This window comes from Hippocampus zosterae, chromosome 16 (genome assembly GCF_025434085.1).
Source record: "Hippocampus zosterae strain Florida chromosome 16, ASM2543408v3, whole genome shotgun sequence".
In the NCBI taxonomy this organism is placed as follows: domain Eukaryota; kingdom Metazoa; phylum Chordata; class Actinopteri; order Syngnathiformes; family Syngnathidae; genus Hippocampus; species Hippocampus zosterae.
This window is the reverse complement of record NC_067466.1, coordinates 10,378,770-10,399,393: the sequence shown is the minus strand read 5'-3', so window position 1 is coordinate 10,399,393 and position 20,624 is coordinate 10,378,770. Positions and strand designations below refer to the sequence as shown.

At 42.2% G+C, this 20,624-nt stretch overlaps 2 protein-coding genes across 13 annotated transcripts in view; both read right to left on the bottom strand.

Annotated features, from left to right (window-relative positions):
* Positions 1-20,624, bottom strand: part of LOC127588109 (vascular endothelial zinc finger 1-like) — a 288,931-nt gene that overhangs the window by 132,581 nt on the left and 135,726 nt on the right. The gene's annotated exons all lie outside the window — the stretch shown is intronic.
* The window catches only part of msi2b (musashi RNA-binding protein 2b), a 225,664-nt gene that overhangs the window by 132,581 nt on the left and 72,459 nt on the right, over positions 1-20,624 (bottom strand). For all 10 annotated transcript variants that reach the window (XM_052046680.1, XM_052046686.1, XM_052046688.1 and 7 more), the window contains one exon: positions 18,251-18,343. In XM_052046680.1, the coding sequence (XP_051902640.1) occupies positions 18,251-18,343 (93 nt within the window). The remainder of the gene's footprint in view (positions 1-18,250; positions 18,344-20,624) is intronic.

The window sequence follows — 20,624 nt, the reverse complement described above, 5'->3', positions numbered from 1 at the left end:
GGATCAGTGTAGTGTGATTTTTTTTTGTAAATCACAAACATGGCAGATATTTTGGGTTCACATTTGTGTGGATCATTTAAAAATGTAGGAGTAACCATTGTGCGTACTTTTTTTTTTACCTGTTCTGCAATCATACAATAATTGATATGCCAGTCATTATTTCTGTCATTGTAAACTGTAGCATTTTTGCTAACATGTATTTCATTTTAATTGTGCTGAAACTGGAACTTTTTGCGACATCTTGGCCAGGATTCCCTTGAAAAAGCGGTGTCGGCGCATTTCCGGATGGTCAGATAAATAAATAATTAAATAAATGGGCCGCTAAATATGAATTGCTCTACAGTATTTCAAATCAACATATTGTTTATTGGAGAATTCTGTTCTTATCTATGACCGCTCTCAATCAATTTCCTTTCCTTTTTACACCTTCATATGAGTTCCGTCTTGGATTTTCAGTGACGACCAAATCAATGAATAATCAATAAAACACGATCGATATTGTACATCAAGCACATGAATGATGGAAGGGGTTGGGGCGGTTGGCTGCCATTTATTGAGTAAACACAAAAGATACAAACCACAGGACCGCAAACAGCTACCCACAAGAAAATTAATCAGGCTTGCCTGAAAGCAACCAAAGCTTCAGTGGATGTCTAATTGGATTAAACCATAAGACAGGGTTCTGCGTGTTGTTGCTCTGATGACTTGACCTCTAATGAGGGGACTCTTTTTTTTAAATTTCTTCAGATCTCTAATCAGACTGAGACTAATGACTTGTGGCACATTTGGCGCATGGTGGCTTTTCCAGAGAGTGACTTCCAAGTTGAACCGTGGGTGTGGAATTGGTCAAGGTCATGCAGAGCTGCTCAGCTTCAGCCCAAGAAAAAAAAAAGAAAAAAAGACACGCACGTACACTCGAATCAAAAACTGTGAAGCCATAGGGAACATTTAACCGGTTCCTACAGTGACCTTTTCACACAAGAAGTGCTGTCACCTGAGAGGTTTGTTTGACAACGTACCTGCCAGGACAGCTGATGACACATTTGAAATGGGATGTGCAAGCATCGAGTTTTTCTGTTGAGGCGAGTCAAAAGTAGAACCGAGAGAAACGGCTTAAAGCTCTCTGAGGGTGATGTCAATCAAATCCACCTCTGCACAAGTCACCCCAACCGTAAGCTCAAATGCTGCTGCGGGCCACCTGAGCTGGAGTTCATCTTTGACCTTGTCATGCAAGGGGACACTATAGAGTACTGATGAAAAAAAAAATGAAATGAATGTGAATGGAGGCGAATGGAGAATATGCATTCAGACACTGCCCCAATGGTTTTCATTCACCGTTTTATGCACACACTGTCACAGGACAGGCTCGGTTAAAAAATGCCCGTAAACTCCATGCCAGTGTGTGGGGGGGGCATCTGTTGGTGTATTTGTAGGTCAGTTTTTCAATACTGCTTATCATTTCAGAGGCTGGGAGCCATCAATGACTAATGTGTCAGTCTGTCACAGTCAAGGACCTACCATATGGCGCCAGCCAGTTCATTCCCCCCACTTCCAATTGGACTGTGTGTGGGGGGGCTTGTGAGAAATGCCAACGCTAGCGACAGTATAACTGCGCTATAATCAGGAAATGCAGAGGTAAGCCACTTTCTTTTTATGATTATTTGCTCATACAGCGATTAGCCACTCTATTAGACCATCTGCCATCAAAATATATGCTTTACTGGAGAGTCTTTAAAATTCAGTGAACTCTTTCAACATTTGGAGCAGGAATTAAAACCTTTCTAATTGATTCTACATTTTTACACATTCGGACGTGTGCCAGATGACTGGGCTTCTTGAAGGAATCAGGAATCAAACGTTTGGGAATACAACTCACTATCATTGAAAAATGTGCAGACTATTTTCACATCACAAAATATCATCTTATATAGACGGGCGCATTTTAGAAACAGTATTTGTGTTTTAGGGGGCAGCTTTGGCTAGGATCAATAAAATCAACATCTCATTGCTCAAAATCCTCAACAATTTTTATGATTTGAAGTCTGAAGGGGGCTTGATCAACGATCGATTGTTAATTAATATCCCTGCTGTCCACGGGAAAAAAAAAATAATACACAGTGTGCTAAAGCAGTGTGCTGTGCCAATTAGAACAAGTGCAGGCTGGTGAGGATGACCCAGAGGCAAAGTAGAGCTGTGGACACCTCTCCCAAGGAGCCTGTCAATTATCACCCAGCAGTGCAAGTTTCCGGTCGACTCATGAGATTCATGAGTCACATGAAGAACCTTGTAGATACAAGGCTCAGAGCCATTTTTCAGTGTTAGCCACTTTTGTGTATTGTTGAATGACCAATCCTTTCCCAGCATTCTTCCAGTAAGATTGCATTCTTCTAATTTGACAAAAATACATGAAAGTTTTTTTTTCCCCCCTTTTTCTCAATATGAATTAGTCTTTGGCTCAATATGTTGTGTTCGGAAATGAGCTATGAGAGCACTTTGCCCTGGGTGACTCAGCATTGCAGTTAATTTTTATTCTGGGTCCGAATGACGACCTTTCAAATGCACATGGTTCACATCGCAGGCTGACTTATTGTGTGCCAAATCTTAATACAGATGGATGCACATTGTTCCATACTTGCTCTTGGCAGTTATTCTTACGCTGGTGTGTCTTTAATCTGTTCACATGTGATGCTGACTGAGGACGCTCCTGAAGCTGTCGCCGTGCACTTATTTTGGTGTGCACCAAGGTACTGATGACTGTCCTCAAGTGTGAACAGCCCAAGACACCGCTAAATGCAATTTGACAGTGAACAAGAACCATCAGCAGCAAAAATGTGGTGATGTGGTGTTATCATGTGAGATGCTATTCTTCCCCCTTGCTAATCACCATACAATGAAAATGGCTTTCGACTCTCAAGGTACCATGTCAACGTTTGGTTGTTCCTTTGAGCATGACCGTTATCAGGATGAGAGGGCGATGATGTAACCTAACCTTGCCTTCACATGGCCACGGCTGAGCCAAGCGTCCTTGCATTCATGCTGATGAGATACCGACTAGGACAGTGAATCAGTTTCTCGCTGCGATGTGGCCCACCAGGGTTCTTTTCTTTTGCCTGTCTGAATCTAGCCCCCAAGGTGTGTTCACCTTCAAACAACCAGTAAGCACATACTGTAATACCCGCAGCTATGGTAGCCCGTCTTGGAGAAATTAAACAAAATGGCTTGTTATGCAGTCCAAAATACCGATTTTCTGGGGCACACCATACAGAGGGAGAGATACACCATCAAGGAAAGATTTCAGAGTGACGAGGTACGCAAACGGTGATTGGCTCCTAAGTGAAAGTTGGGGTGCTACCTTGCTCATGGGCATCTAAACTGTAGACAAGAAGCAGACTAATATCAGTTCAACTTCGAGAGTGAAATCTAGTGGATGACATCACCCGCGACCTGCGCTTATCTCGTAAAATTTTCAGAGTTCAGTGAGCATGTCGAATGTGAATTCTACAATTGTGTTTTATTTTGTTTTGGTTTCATCTGTGTGGTTGTATTTTTTTATGTGTGTGATGTCGCTTGAGTCGTGTACAAGAAAATAATATGATGACACCCATAAATGAACATTTGGATAGCTGAACCGCACTTTAAGATCGGCAAAGGTATACTGCACTGTTTTGGCAACGGAGGTAGTGACTCTTGGAACTGATCCACCGACAAAGTCCTGGCCCCATTTAAACCTCGCAGAAGCAGATGTGCCACCCGTGCAAAATAGAGAACAGATGTGGTATATGGCCGGAGTAATATAGTCGTAGGCTGCCTCTGTTGCATCTGATGATATGGAGCCAATAGGGGCATTTGTCAAATGCAATCAGGTGTGATGGGAAGAGAAGAACAAGGATGAGGAAGACGGCAGGTGTGGAGGGATTCAAGGTGTGCCAAACTCTTCCACTGTGTGGAGCACAAAGACCAAAACCGGGACACCGCCACAGCACAGGACAAAAGTACAAATCTCTACCCCCAGTGGAGTTCAATCTAAATCCACTACACTCACACATAGAGGACACTGCGAATGAGTTACTATGTACACTGAAATATAACCTCAAAATACAGTATTTGCCGCAGACGGCTAAATTATCTCAAATGCCATGAGGTCAGATTTAATCAAATGTAAGCGACACACCACCGTTCTATTGGGTGCAGCGTTATCTACTCCGTGTTGCTCTTTCCCAAGCTTATAAAAACTTGTCCAAGGTCAGACTAAAGGCCAGTCCAGTTTTGGCCAGTCCCTTGAGTGGGGCACTTATATGGAAAGTCTGAATCTGATTTAGAACTGGGCTACGCGCAAGCCGCCAATGAATGGGCACCCAGCCAGGCAGGCAGGCAGGCAGGCAGGCCAAAAAGGAGGTGAAAGCATGTTCACAAGACTGTAAAATGAACACACAAACACTTGGTTTGTTTTGGTATTTGTCAATGTTGATTTGACAACAGAGCGTGACATTTTCACACAACAATGTTTGAGTTAGCTTAAGGACTTTTTTCATCAAAATCGTATCACAATGCGCAACACACTTTTAAAACTCCATAAAACTGACTAAATTGCCTCTTTTGTACATGGGAAATTGTTTCTCAGTTGCATGTGGTTTATGTGCAAACCAGATGGTAATGTGGCAATTTAGTTAAATTATTCCTAATTAAGAGGAACACCACTGGTTGAACATAAGCAATAAAGCAAAACCCATTCCACTCATTTTGTTTTGCTTTTATAAAGCTTACAATGATTCTCAATGCAGTGTTTAAGGCCATATAACTTGAAGGAACTGCAAAAGACGATAAAACGATGCACTTCAGCCCAGGATGACCAATAATAATGCACGTGTTGTCACATCTACTTTTGACCGCACATCGTGGTGAGCTTTTTAGTTTGAATTGCTGAATCCAAACCCACTTCAATGCTTGAAATGATCAAAAAAACACAAAGAAAAACACTGTGGATGAAAACGTGGCAATTCCACACTTTTATGTTCTTTCTAATTTGCATCTAATGGTTGGCTGTGCAGGTGCCTTATTAGCTGTTTGGGGTGGTGTGTGTGTGTGTGTGTGTGTGTGTGTGTGAGTGCGGGGGGGGGGGGTCATCAAAAGTAATGTGGTTCTTTGAAATTGATGCAAATGTTTTGATTGCACGATTTGTCAATTTGTCATCAGACCCCTTCCTTGTAAAATGCTAAGTCAAAATAGTCCTTCCTGACCTGTATAAACTATGCACTGATTTCAAATGTCCAAACTCTTAAAGATTTACATCGGGGACAAAATTGTGTGTTCACACCAACAGATTGTGAACATTGTTTGTGAGCGTACTGTGCATGACAATTTATTTATTTAATTTATAAACTAAGATCTTACAAAATTGCCGTGCTAAACTGCGTGTTCACTCACTCTAATAGATTCCGCGTGCTGTTGGTAATAATTCTGGAAGCGGTGTAGCCCGCAATATTTAAAAAGCTAAAATGTATCGCACTGCAATATTGCCCACTTGGCACACACATTCCTGGAGCAAACCTCTGGTAAATCACATCCATAGTTTGAGAGTTGCACAAAATGCACTGCCACTGACGGCCACATATTGCAGGTTCCAAAAACAGCAGGCTTCGTCTAAGCCCCATTTCGCAAAGTCAAATATTCCCTAGAAATCCTGTATTAAGCCTTTAATAAATTTATTACAGAGGCCATCTTTACATATGAAATTGTTGTCTACACAAGTGAGGTTCACTCTGACCTCTTAAAATCACAAATAGCAACTCAGCATACACTGCATAAGTATGAATAAATTGACCGTTGCTATTTGGATGGAAAGGAATCGAACACTGTAGTCTTGGCAATTAAAGGGCATGTGCATCACATATATCAGCCTTGCGCCAAAAAATTGTGCCCCCCGCACCTCACAAAAAAAAAAAATACCTTTACCTTTAGAACAGCTGGTGTGCATAGTCACGCTGGAAATCAAGTCGCGCAAACACCGCTGCTGTCTAAATGCTTTCGATATGAAAGTGAGAGGAAGTAACCAGGTGAATAGTTCACTTCAGAATTCTATTTTTTCAATGCTGGTTCTTGTTTGTAGGTGTTGCAAAAAAAAAAGACATAAAAAATACACAGCAGCCACCCAGAGTTAGTCCCCTACTCCCTGAATTGCGCTACACAGAGGACATATCATATATTTGCACATAACGTTGGTCAAATTCTCAAGCATACGACTTGCGTGTGTTTCACTTGAGAGATTCCACTGCAGCCCTGTGTTGGGTTTTTTTTCTAACCGATGCAAACTTTTTTTTCCGCTCAATATCATGTCATTAAACACAAAGTTGTCGGCAGCTGGAAAACTTGCTCATGATTAAACAGAATCAAGCTGTCACTCAAGCATGATACCGCCTGTCCACGTGAGTGCATCACATACAAATCGCACTTTAATTCAATTAAACGTGAAGCTGTTTGAAATGAAATTGGCGGTCATTTTCCTCTCCCGATGAGGTAGCAGCGGCTGCCTTTTGTACCGCGAATATACAGAAGCACAGCTGGGTTACATCAGTTGTTTTGGATTGGCTATGCCGGGTAGATGCAAGAGGTTGTTTGTTTAATAAGTATTTAAATTCATATTCGGTTGCCATCATGTTACTTTAGTGGATAAATCATCTTCAAAGGGAATTAAGTGCTCCTTGGTGGCTTTTACAATGTGTGCTGAGCTGGAAGAGAGGATGCTGGGCTGGCAGCGGGGCTCAAAAAACAACTTGAGGAAAGCCTCCAGGTGGCAAGTCTGGAAAAAGGATAACATCCATGCTTCTGCTCAACTAACCATCAAACCTAATTACCTGTGGATAGGACTTATGGGCCACATGTTGGGTTCAAAGCTTCCTCGATCAGGAAGTGACTTGAGTATGTGTGTGTGTGTGTGGGGGGGGGGGGGGGGGTTGATCAACGTGACCAAAAGATTAGACTGTGAGATTTGATGTCACATCTTGGCTCGGTGCCACTGTTTCAATCAAACTGACTTATTTCGATTTGAAGATGATTCAACTGAAGCCATGAGAGAACGTTTTCTGGATAGATTGCTTGTCAGTCTGTCGCATGCTGGCAGCCATATCTGCTGATGCATTATTCCACTCTGTGGGGGGGAAGCAAGCAGCGTCGAGGACTTGCTTTTGTGAAGGGTAAAACTATCTCATAGGAATGATGGTTTCATTTGAATTAGTGATACAACGAACATACCACAACAACAGGCTTGCCGAATGCCACCTTCGACACTCCTCAGAATCCAATAAAAACACTTTCTCTGTTAATAACCTATAAAAGCAAAATAACTTAATTACAGATCACCTCAACATTTTTTTAAGACTTGTTGACACCACATTTAATTAACCTTTTGCATTTCTCTGCGGAACGTCGTCATTTCAGGCAATAAAAATTTAGACCTCCTGTTATATTTCCAAGTGGTATTTGTACACTTCTGCGCGCTACTTTAGTGCCATTTAAAGTGCAATTTAACACATCCAGAGGATTTTAGATGGGCTTGCATTACCTTTACACGCATCATCTACAGTTATGTGGTAATAATCCTGTTGATATCTAATTTGCGTGTTAACCTTTTCCGAATACAGTGTCTCAAATACTGGATGTATTAGGGATGAAACTGTTGTCCTGTTTAAAACCGCGACGCCATTTTAAACTGTAGACCGAAAATGAGCCGTATGCAGACATGAGATACAGTTCAGATATGAGACTCAGCGAAAAGTGTGAGGTTTGCTAAAATAATCTTCCGCTTGTGCTCAATTAGTTTTGTGGCGCGAACGCAGGTCGTATTCCGACGCACATATACCGGCCTCCGACTTTGAACACCACCTCTGTGATCTCCTGCTTCCACACTCAATTGTCAAGGCACCGTAACACTACGAAGATGTATACTTCGAATAAAGTGTGTGTTATAGAGGAAATAAAGATGAAAATGACAGTACAACGTTTCAGAACAAAAGATGTGAAAAGACATGAAAACTGTGAGACTCTGCAACATCATCCTTTTTTTTTTAATTTAATATATTTTGTTTGACTGACCTTCTCTCTCTCTCTCCCAACTAAATATGTCTGGATGCCATGAGCCTGTCACAACCAATGTTAGTCTCCAGCGTTACAGCAAATAAAACCTAACAAGCAGTTCCTAACAACTGTATTTACGATAGTGGATTTCTTTAAGACCTTAATAGTTTTGCCAGACCTGAGGCGATGGAGACGTGCACTCATGCACACGACTGTGAGCTGCGCAGTGATTCAGATAAGTGAAACTTTTGAGACATCATTAGCCATTCACATCAAACTCAAGCACATAGTGCACATTTCCATGCCAGTACATTTAAGCAGTGATTTCAGGAAAGCAATGGCATGAGTAGGAGGCATGAGCTGGAGGCGCCTATGGATCTGCTCACACAGCTGTGGGTGGCTAAAGATAGTCACCAGGCTAATAACTGGGAACTATTGCTTAAATACTACATAATTGAGCACAAGTACAATTCGGAAACTGTGATTTGTTTTGTTTTATTACTTTTATTTCAAGCATCCATCCGTTTTCTAATCCTCACGAGGGTCGCGGGCGTGCTGAATTGGTTGTTAGCCAATCGCAAGGCACACATAGATAAGCGACCGTGTGCACCCATAATTACACTTAGGGACAATTTAGAATGTTCCATTGACCTGCCACGCATGTTTTTGGATTGTGGGAGGAAACCGGAGTACCCGCATAAAACCCACGCAGGCATGGGGAGAACATGCAAATTCCAAACAGGAAGGCTGCAGCTGGAATCGAACCTTGCACCTCTGCACTGTGAGAGTGGGGTGATAACCATTTACCACCGTGCCACCCTATTTTTATTATATTTTATCTTTGCATTGCAAATTCAGACTTGCGATATTATGGAGGATGCTGTGAAATCTATTTTCTGCTGATGGGTGAGGAATCTCATGATACGTTTGCAAATGTTTATCAAGCCAAATATTCAGTGTTCTCTACATACTGGGTTTCCATCCATAGATGCATTTTGCAAGATCCATTAACCAGTGGGGCCGGATCTTGCTAACTTTTTTTGCTGTTGGCAAAAAGTTCGATGATAAAAGATAAAAAGGCTGCCTTTTCTGTTTTTTGGCGCCTTACATTTTGTGCTTTGCTGTATATCTCTCACACAGCTGCAGAGAGAAAGCTACAGCTATTATTTGTGGTCACTCTGGGATAAATCCATCCGCATGAACAAAACAAACGCCACAGCAAAAAATCCGGCTTGCAATAGCACAGCTGTCTGTGAGTATAGTGTTGTGGATTCTATGGTGGAAAATCTTTCAGGTGTTGCTGAGTCATGGTCCAAATAGAGAAAAAGAGAGAAAGGAGAAGTTTGTAACTCAGCTCAGATGTGTGATTTTGATGAGGAGGTTTATCCGAGGTGAAAAGCAGAATCACTTTGTCCCTGAAAGCCTATCAGATCAGATTATTTTTTTGGGAAACCTGACACCACTGTGACTTTTTTTTCTCATTTGCCTGTGAAAGGCAGAGACAAAAAGTTGTGTCAATCACATGCGGGTATCATTCGCCGTGGATCGCAACTCACATATGCCTGTCCAAGCAATTGTTAACGTCTTGCGCCTGAGCCACTGCTGCGTGAATGCGTATCGTCCTTCTCCAACAGGTATTTATCGTGTTTCTGAGATTGGTAGTAATTGTCAGTTTTGACGTTTGCCGAGACACAACAGTGTCAAGTTATGGCATGAAGACTGTTCGCTTTCCGATGGAATCGATCAACGTCATTCAAAATTACAGACTGCGATACAGTTAAAATGTAAAACGATGAATTAAGAATACAAAGCTAAGCAACAAAAATGAAGTTTCCCACTAAAATGTGTCTTTAGCTCAGCGTTCTCTTGGCTCCCTTTCCATTCATATTCTGCCAAGCTCTCGACCTTCAAATTCTGCCTTCCGTGCCAATCTTGAGAACACGCATGCAGCATACGTCAATGGATGTCTCGCATCCATCAGCAAAATAACTTCTTTTTTTTTTGGAGACACAATTCCCAGCGAACTATCCTCCCACAGGGTGTTATCCTGACAGAGGTGGAGATGCGGATATGGACGCCTCCATACTAATCTGATGTTAAGATGGCTGCAAATGACTGGTGACACTTCGTCTGGTGACATTTTTCAACTGTTCCCAAGTTGAATGGCATCCGTGGCACCTTGTAAGCATCCGTCTACCACCCCCAATAATAAACCCCCGATCCGCGCATTAACACCCTGGTTTCGAGTCACAATGGCGCCTCAGCCTCCTGCCGTCACCTGATTGACCCCTTTGAGCAGGTGCTGAATCTGATCCAATCGCAGTCAATCTTCTTTAAACATTTCATTCTTCAAGCAGCGGGCTGAAAATTTTGTCATTCAATCACCTGATCAGTCACCGATAACACAATCAAGCCAATCCAGGCTTATCCGAAGGGAGCCATTTCAGGAAAGACAGCTGGGAGATGAGACCAGAGACTTACAGAAAGGTGTCAATCTTCTCTGATCTGAAGCTCTATTTGTGAGCCGCCTATAGAGCACAGTGTCAAGTAACGGAAGGAGAATGTGTGTGTGTGATAGATATTTCGGGACATCAGTGATTGTCAAAAATCCATCTTTAATTAAAGGTCTGGCCCTCAAGGTAAAAAAACAAAACAAAACAAAACGGGCAGTCTATCTAAAGACAGCACTATACACACACAGTCGTGTTTCTCATATGAAATCAAACAGACGAGGATGAAGAACGATGTGGATACTGCAGCTCAATTCTTCAGCGGCCATTTAAAGAGCTGTTGGAAATGTTGCCGGGCCAATGGGCAAATAAAGGTCAAGGGGGGTATAAAATGGTTTGTCTAACTGGCCCTTTTCCCTCATGTGTCCCCGCAGCAGCACTAGCATACCGCGCATTCATAGCCAATTCATTTATATGGCTCTGCCCTTCTCTGGGCCCGTCTCAGTCACTAACTACAAGTGACTGCAATGAGATTGAAGCCTCTGGCTAAATCGGGACGGAGAGGCACAAGCTCCATCATGGCTGCTCTGATCACTCCTTATAATCACTGGAACCAGACAATATCCCCCAACTGATTAGGTCAGTTGCGGCAGCGAGAAAAACAATCACAGGACGTCAGCCGGTGATGGACACCGAAACGTTGGCGCGCTCGTAGTCACTGTGAGCCACCATGTAAATGGCATGCAAATGTGCACCTGCACCAGCCGAGGAAGTGGGATGAAGGACTGTGGCCTTTTGATTAGCTTCCTTTCCCTCTTTTAAAGTGCATTTTTTTTCTGAATTAATCATCTGTGTTTTTCTGCTTCGCCGCTTGAACGTGTCAGAGGCTCTCTTCATCATAGTGCCCGTCACTTCAGTCTATAAATTCAATGACTAGATTGTCAGTCAAATGGATTGAAGACCAGTGTGGCTTAGTTTTTCTTCATTGGCATGTGCCACCCCTTCACAAAATTTAAGAGTAAAAATCCTTTGGATAGTTTGTGCCTAATCATTCTGACTGTTGAGAAAATAAAAATCCAGAGCCTGCAATCAAAACGATACTTCCCATTCCATCCCTGGCGTTACATGTCAGGGGCATTTCTCAGCTGACCGGTCAATCAATAGTCTTTTCGGTACCATAGCGTTGCCCACTAAAGGCTGCTAAAAAAACACTTAAATGATTTGTGTCACTTTAACATATTTAGGTTAGATGTTGTTTATGGTTTACCGATAGACCGTGATCAAATTTCCATTTCCCTTTCTAACTGTAATTATTTTCAATACCATATTAAAACGGGAAGTCAACCCCATGATTAGTTGTTACCTGAGCACTGAGCAACTGTGATTTCATTTTCAGTCAACAGCAAGTGGCAAAATGGCCATCCCCCTGAGATGATCTGCGGCCAGCTTCATACCCATCAACTTATTCGGACCTCAGAAGGTGAACTACAGATGTGAAAGCAAATACATTTTGTGGGGCATAGAAAATCATTTCGATTGCTGCCGTTTATGATTTATAATCTCCAAGAAGAGCATACGGTTGCCAATTTCATATTTTTTTGCTTTCAAAATAAAACTTGCTGCAATGCTTTAGATACATGCATCATTTTTTTTTTGTTACAAGTAATTTTTATATGATGATACTGATAAGAGTGGAATGTGCTTGCGATACTGAAACTATACTACCTGCTTCCAAAGTACTTTATAATCATGTTTTTTTTGGGGTGGGGGGGGGGGGCGAAAGTAATGCAATTTTCCAACGTATTGATTCACAGAGGCACAATTTTGAGACGGTCCGAGCCTATAGTAGATGGTCAAGGCAATCTATTAAACATGAAATATTTTGCTAATCTATTTCCCATCCGGTTGTTTCATGACTTCAACTTAAAAATCACAAATATTTCGAGACGCTCGTTAGTATGCTTGTCAAGTATGCACAATAAATTGATAGAGATTGTACAGATGGTTTCAAACAGTTTTTTGTGTGCCATTTATAAACTCCAAGACCATGCAAAATGTCAGCCGTGGTATTAGAGTATCAAAGCCCCAGAACAAATGTCACACACTACCCAATGAATTTGTTTCTGATCCTTCTATAATTTTAGTTAATTGTCTCAATTGCTTCATTTTGAGTATGAGGGAAGAATTTATGCGCTATTATCTTTTTCCGTCATGTCTCGATAAATACAGTATACAGTGTGCGCTGTGTTCTCGATCTCTCTGACACTCGCATCCGTTAATGGACGTTATTTAAGTTCAATCATTTCACTGTCATCTTCTAGGACTCAACGCACCGCTGTGCTCGTCTGACTCATTGGTGACCTTTGTATCTACCTTTATCCCTCATAAGCCCAGTGGCAGTGAACTGGATAAGCTCCTCCTCTTCCTCCACCCATTCAGTTACACCTCCAGGAGCTGGCTCTAGACCAGTGGAGCATGAGCACCAGGATGGCCTGGACATAAAGAAATGATTGTGGGAGCCGAGTGACATGGAAGCAAGTAGTGCTGATGGAAATAAAAGTCTGCTTGAGGGCTGCGCTGCAAAACCCAGCCAAGTGACTGAAGTGGAGGCGGACTGATTCGGAGAACAGGACTCGTTTCTGTTGGGCTAAACGAGACCAGTGTGGGATGCACTCAAAGCTGATCAAAATAAACCAATGAGGACCAAAGCATTAGTCACCCCGTCTAATTATGCCTTTAGCACTGTGGCGAGCACTCTCGATGCCAGGGCTGGGCTCAGCTGGTACGCCACATCCAAATTTACAAGGTGTCTTCACACCAAATTCCAACTTTAATCAAGTGCTTGTCTCAGTGGAACCTTTTTGCAAAGCGTGGGGGTGGGAGTGGGGATCTCAAAACGTGTTTGAGTATTGCAATAAGAACCCATTTGGTCATTAAGAAAGAAAAGCAGCAGGATAAGACATTTTAAATTGTTGGTTCATTTTCTGGAGCAAAAAAAAAAAATCTCTGCATACTCTTGGGCAAAGGTGTCAACATGAATTGGTCGTCAACCGACTTGCTTGCTTACAAAGTATATGAGAAAAAATATATTGTGGCACTGAATTACTACAAGCACGTTCACTTACCCTTCAACTTGAACTATGGAATTCAACTCATCTAAAAAAAATACATGTGATGGACGAGCAACTTTTTTAGGGTGTCGGCTGCCTTTTATCTTAAGTCAGCCTGAACAGGTGCCAGCAACTGCTGTGGACCCCAAAAAGGGTAAGCGGCATCGAATCCTGATGCATCACATTTGGATTGGATGTATCGAACTCGAGGCCCTTCAATCACAGGTCAAATTTTGAACCACCCTTTCATCTATCAATTTTCTAATCCGCTCATCCTCACGAGGGTCGCGGGCGTGCTGGAGCCTATCCCAGCTGTCTTCGGGCAAGGTACACCCTGAACTGCTTGCCAGCCAATCGTAGCATTCTGAACCTTTACATATTTTGAGAAGTAAATAATCTAGTATAAAAACAAGAATGATCTTTGAATGGTAGCATTCTATCGTCTGGTAATATACAAGTCCGCACAGACGCAAATAACAGCTCAAGCACAGCGATGATTAATTTCACTTTATTGCGAGGCAGAAGCGGGACCAGCCTCTGGCTAAGAACACTTGAATATGAAGAAACGATAAGATTTTCTCAACTGGCTCGCACGGCTAATATGCGGTGGGATGCCCTGAGAAACAAAATAGCAGGCAGGATGTGGTAACTATTAGCTAGGTAATGGGATCCATCCGAGATGCATTATAATCAGTCCAACACAAGCACACTTCCACTTAAATGCAATCACTTCCGATATACGCCTTCGACATGTAATGAAGGCAACAAAAAAGCGGCTCGGCTTGTGAAATTGGGCCAAGTGCAAAGGCTTGTGGTGCGTCTTAAAGGTGACAGCACGGGAGACTGATGCTCTGAGACTGATGTGGAGGAGAGATGTCAAACCCCCCACCCCCACTCCACAGACAGAGAGTGGGACTAAGGTGGCGGAGAGGGGAGGTGAGGTGAGGTGCGGAGGTTACCGACAGAACCTGTGACCCAGTTGTGGCCACACAAGCTGTTTGCCCTCCACCGCTTCCCAACCCCGTGACACCTCTGCAGACCACATCCTGATAATTGGCTTATGGTGCCACACAGACAGCTCACGCACACGCACACACACGCACCTTGCTGATAGGACTTACTGTGAAGAGGCACTATTTCTTATGTGTGTGTGTGTGTGAGTTACACTTGCGCAATCTAATGAGTTCCAATACAAGAGCTGCATCAAAAATTCAGCTTTTTCTATGACAACATAGTTACGTTTTGATTTACACTGTCTGGGCGGTTTTAATTTTACAATACTTTTTGTTTGTAGTGGTGCGTCTTGCAGTATAGATACGACTCGCCCAGTTCCTTGACAGATAAAATGGAACAATACTTTTAAAAGACTCATCTCTTAAATGGGGGGCAGATGGAGCAACCTCTAGTGACAATAATTAAAAATGGAAAGTGGTACCTTACGCCAAGCCCGATTTTTTTATCGAGTAATTTCACAACTGTAGCTGTAAGAAAGCACTGCAGATGAGATTTTAAAAAGAAACGTCAAAAACAATGAATAAAACAATAATATTGCTAAAAATACAATATCTACATCAATAAATACATATATGCATAAACCAATAAATATATATTATTTTTGGTTGCGCAGTCCACCGAATTCCAAAGTTTCAAGAGGTTGTTAGTACATGAGAGATCGAAACACGATTGAAGTCCCCAACGACCAGTTTAAGTGCGCAGACATGCTATGTGCTGTCCGAGCTCAAGTTTGAATGTAAACAAACAACCGCAGTTTTCTAACAGGCGTCCACCGCCGAGTAACACGCCTACACAGACGGAATGGTGTAAATCTCCTGTGGGATTTAGTCCTGTCTCTTGATTCACTTTACTTTATTTCCAGCTCTTGTCCCCGCTCTGGGATGCAGGCCTTGATTTGTGTTAGTGGATGTGGGCCAGCTCCTTTGGTAGCATTGTTGAGAAATTATATTTTTCAATAATTAAAAAAAATAAAAATAAAACGAAATGCCACTGCTAAAACGTTATAAGTGCAGACGATTTAGCACGACGCCCAATGATGAAGCAGTTGAAAAGCACAAATAAAACTGACAGAGCGGTTGCCGAGTTCACAGGCGCATTTTTAATATGCTTATATTTATATTTTATATTTATTGAGATACTTTTACTTCTCCCTTTCATAATTTTGCTGTTGTAAATTGGGAATTTCCCCATTGTGAGACACAAAGGTTTTTTTTTATCTTATCAAACAGAATCGGCCAATATTTTCCAGAAACAATGTCATTGCTAAAATGCCGTAAATGAGTCAAAATAGGTTAGCGCGACACTAAATCAACAGTAAATGAAAGCCACAGTGTGAAAAGTACCAATCACCAAACACAAGTGGGTGGGTGTGTTTCTTTACTATATCATGTGATTTTAATTCAGTCTCTCTTACCACTTTGCTGCATCAGTAGCAGCCAGAAGGTATACATCGGAAAAACACCAAATTCATTTCAAGTGAAAATGCGGTCACAGTATGGATGATTCTTGCCTGTTAACTGGATAGATATCAAGCAGCCCTTACACCATGCTGGATAAATACATCCATACTGATACATCGGGCCAATAATCTATGCAACGGAAACTAAATTGCGTTTCTGTTTTGAAGAATCCCCATGACGCCAACGGCATGTACCCGAAAAACAGACAGCATTAATGTAGTTAAGGAGCTTGTAAAGGAAATCATTAAGCTTTACATCTACTCTACAGGTATTGCCACCAACATCTCCTCCGATTTTTCATTCGCCGAGCTCCCAGAGACCCGCACGCACACCTAATCACGACAGCCGTATAAATACACTTAATCGCTGGAACACTCACGCAAGGCGAGAGCAATCCTGCAAACGCACGGAGGCATGCGCAAGTAGGCTAGAAAAGAACACCGAGAAAACATGTGCGAGATCTTGCTCAATCAGTCTGATTTGTTTTGTTTCCTCCTAAGCGTTTGAGGATTTCTCAAGGAGGGGTGTGGGGGGCTGGAGGGAGGAGAAACTTTGTATAATCAAGTCAATTATGTCATTCAATCAAGTCAAAAATCACTTTGAGCCCTTTCCCAGATCCATTGATTGCAAAAGTCGGGCCGCATATTTGCTTGCCGAGTTCTATTGTGCAAATAAAGCAGCCGGGCCGTAGTAGGGCCTTCCAAGCATCCTCAACAGAAGCGGAGCCAAACAAAGTCATTCACCTTGCTCGCTTCCAGCCAGGAAAACAACGCTTGCCTTTTGGAGGAGGGGAGAGATGGTTGCATACTGGGTCTGAACCAAAAATAACTGTTTCCATTATTTCATAACAGCTCTTTTGTCTCCTTGAGGACACGGTGCATTATGTGCCCATGAAAAATCCATCCTCGTGGAAACTGTTTAAACTCAAGGTCAAGTGCCGATGTTCCAGAGACTGTATCAGCTGAAGGTGACCTTGGCGGATGTGGAATATGACATGAGGGAAATAGATCTCCACTCAGCGTGAGGAAATTATCTGTGAAATGCTGCCACTGTATCAAAGTCTGTTTGTGTGCACGTGTGTGGGTGTGAGGCATGCATGTCCTTGTATTAAAGGGCGCGGAAATATGCCTCGCTCAGCTGGGGGGGTTGGGGGGGGGGGGGTTGGTCTGAGAACAGTTCGCTGCACCATACCACAAACTGTCACGCACAAAGCTAGCGAAGACCATCGAAGCGAGAAAGCGACGCCGCTATTTTCATTTCCATTGCAAGTTGCACGTGGAACCTGCAAAAGGTCCGACCGACTCGTGAAAGCTCCCAAAAATGTGGGAGCTCAAACGCATATTTGCACAATTTGGAGCATCGAGCTGTCTCGGCGCATTAGTCCGCACGTCACGCGCTGTTCACGTAACTTGAAAGAACTCATTTCGGCCCGTTTCAAAGGATTAAGTCTGCATTTGTGTTCTGCGTTTCACTTTGGAATGAGGTGTCTTTTGGCGACATATTATCCTGAGAGAAAGATAAAAGTAAGAAAAGAGAAGGCGCGAAGAGGAATACCTTAAACTAAGCGCATATCCGAAGCAGAAAAGATCCCGGTGGTGTCTAAGCACGTCTGTCCAGCGTTGCTCTATTTCAGTTCCATTACAGTTGACGATAATAGCTCTTAGCCAAAAGCGGTGTTTGCTGCTTTTATTGGTCTTTTTATGTTGTTTACTTCCTTTCTGTTCCCACTCCCAATGGCTTGAGAGGACTCTCAGTCAGAGCTTGTATTGAAACCAGTTTTTTGGTATATAAAGAACCTTGATTTTGATACCCCGTGTCACAGATTTGAGTGTTTTACATGACAGAATTCTTATTCACCCTCCGGATTTGTCATTAATGTAAACACCGTTTAAGAATGTTGCATTGTTTCTAAAAATGACATTGGACTGATGAAACTGTTTAAATTCATGTAAGAGTTAATCATGCAAAAATATATACAGATTGTGAACAATTTTGGAGGTTCCACTTAAATATGATTTGCCAACTATTTTTTCATTTTCGCCATGTGTAGACATCATTTTCAGTGTTTCTTTGGTGCGATAAATGTAGAATTTGTTTTTTCTTACATGCAATCAGTGTATGACAACAACAACAAAAAAAGCCTTACCTTCCCAAACTGTTCAAAATACTGCTTCACATCTTCCACTACTGTATTGGCTGAGAGGCCACCCACGAATATTTTCTTCGTTCTTGTGACCATCTGAAAGTACAACGAAGGAATGATTAGTCAGGTAAGAGTTTCTATACATTGCGGATCTTTAATGAGCGACACATCTAATATCGAGGACGCATGCATTCTTCTTGAATGCAAGCACACAAAATAAAAGTCCCAAACCACCATTTGAAATTCTGCATTCGTAGCGAGCAAGGTCACAAGGCTGAACGTTTTGACAGGGGGGCGGGGAGGGGGGCAGGGAGGAGAGAATAAACACCGTTCGGTGATTCTCTCTGTCAGACAACATCCACATCTCATCCTCAAAAAAGTTTGGTCCATCTTAAACAACTTCAGCATTCATTTACGAGCAAGAAAACAAATTAATGAGCGCTGATGGAATCAGAGTGCATTAAAAGCCTCATTTAATTCCAACCAGTGACAATATGAAGGATTATTACTCACGGCATCAAAATAGCCCCCAACAAAAAAACAAAACAAAACAAAACAAAAAACAAAAACATCTTGGTACTAAATTTGGAGGTGGAGACAGGGTCAGGGAACGACAGCAAAAACGCTACGATTTCATGTGTGACGAAGTTTCCAAGTTCATATGGCGCTTCTGAACGTTTAATAACACAAACAGATTCAAGCAGCGTTTTAACATTGTCGTTGGGAAGATAACCGCATTACCGTGATATTTTCATCATTATGACGGGGAATATTAGGCTCAAGACGACCACTCTGTATCCCATCTTGTGTTTCAAAAAAAATATATATACATAATAATACTACAATAATAACGTAATAATAACGTCAGCTCAAGTGAATGAATCTTAACTGACTTTCGAATGACACTGATTACATGAGTATGACACTGTTTTTATGCTTTGACAAAATAATTTCAGGACAATGACAATTATTTTCCGATCATTTCCTCAATCTGTGCTTTTCCTCCTGGAGATCTTAGTTTACATGTACACGTTTGGCTGCATAGATAATCCAATAAGATTAGCAGAAACAACCCCGAAAGATAAAAATGTCAACCTTACAGTAATTCTCAAGAATAACCCAGCTGGAGAGTTGACGGTTGAGGAAAAACTATTTTGATCCAAACGCTGACTGAAATATTTTGAATGCATGAAAGATAGGCTTAACAGTGATGAAAAGAAGTACGATTCAGCTCCAAGTCACATCTGTCAAGGGCTTTCCAAGTGCGGCGACTCTCACTAGCACAAAATGTGCACCATACGAACATGCGCTCGCGCATTCGAGTCCACTCTGGTTACATGCGGTGTTTATCGATCGTGCTTTGACACTTTTGATATTGTGAAAGCACAAATTGATTTTCCGAAGAAATGAAAATATTCCAGAAAGATTCCGACGGCCACTCAAAGACGGTTTTAAAAATGCGCGGAATACATGTACAGTCAATGAAGCCAGTATCTTCCAAAGACGGCATCAGTTGAGAACAGCGTGACAATATTATATCCAGCACATGCCATGGTTAGAGAATGGCTCTGAGAAAATGACTTCCTCACTTCAAACTTTCCATCGGAAAAGAGTGCGATGTCACTCAAGTTTTTGAAGGGGACAGTCATAGCGAAGCCAAGCGCTATTATGCTTTTCCCCTCCTTTGTAATACATCAACATGCCAAACGATGAAGCGGCTGGTCGCAGGTTGTACACAAGAATAGACCCGGCAGCTGCATCGTGCTCCTCTCCCCTCTTCCTTGCCAACATCATCCCTCAGACCTTGGGGGTTATCAGCCCTGAATGCCACTGCCGGCAACCCTGGGCCAGACAGCTGCTGATAAGCCGGCTGTGTGAGTATTCATCATCATCACTCACCGTTATCTTTGTAAATCAAGGTAAAATAAAGAAATTGATAAATAAACAAGCCAACGTGAGCGGTGGCTTGCCTCGTGACATCAGCTCTTTGTCCCGTTTCCCTTCCAGGCCACCCATTCCCTGGTCATCTTTCCATCTTGTTCCATCAAAGCTGTTCCAGCCTGTCAAGTTTTCAGCCTTGTCTCTCTCCCGAGAAGCTGATGGCATTGCTGACTCCCGTTGTAACACAATTACTTGTTCTGTTTTTTTCTTTTTGGGGGGGGGGGGGGTTCCCATGGTGACTGAAGACATTATGGCTCTGTACTATAAACTGAAATGGGGAGGTTAGATTTTGTTTCAAAAACAAGTCCTAAATGTGTTTTGAATAAAATGTGCAAATATATCACCTGCCTCAGTCTGATTAATGTTGATGAACGTGGTAGCACTAACAATTGAGGGAAACAATAGTTTGTCAAAAATCATTGCAGAGTACAATTTT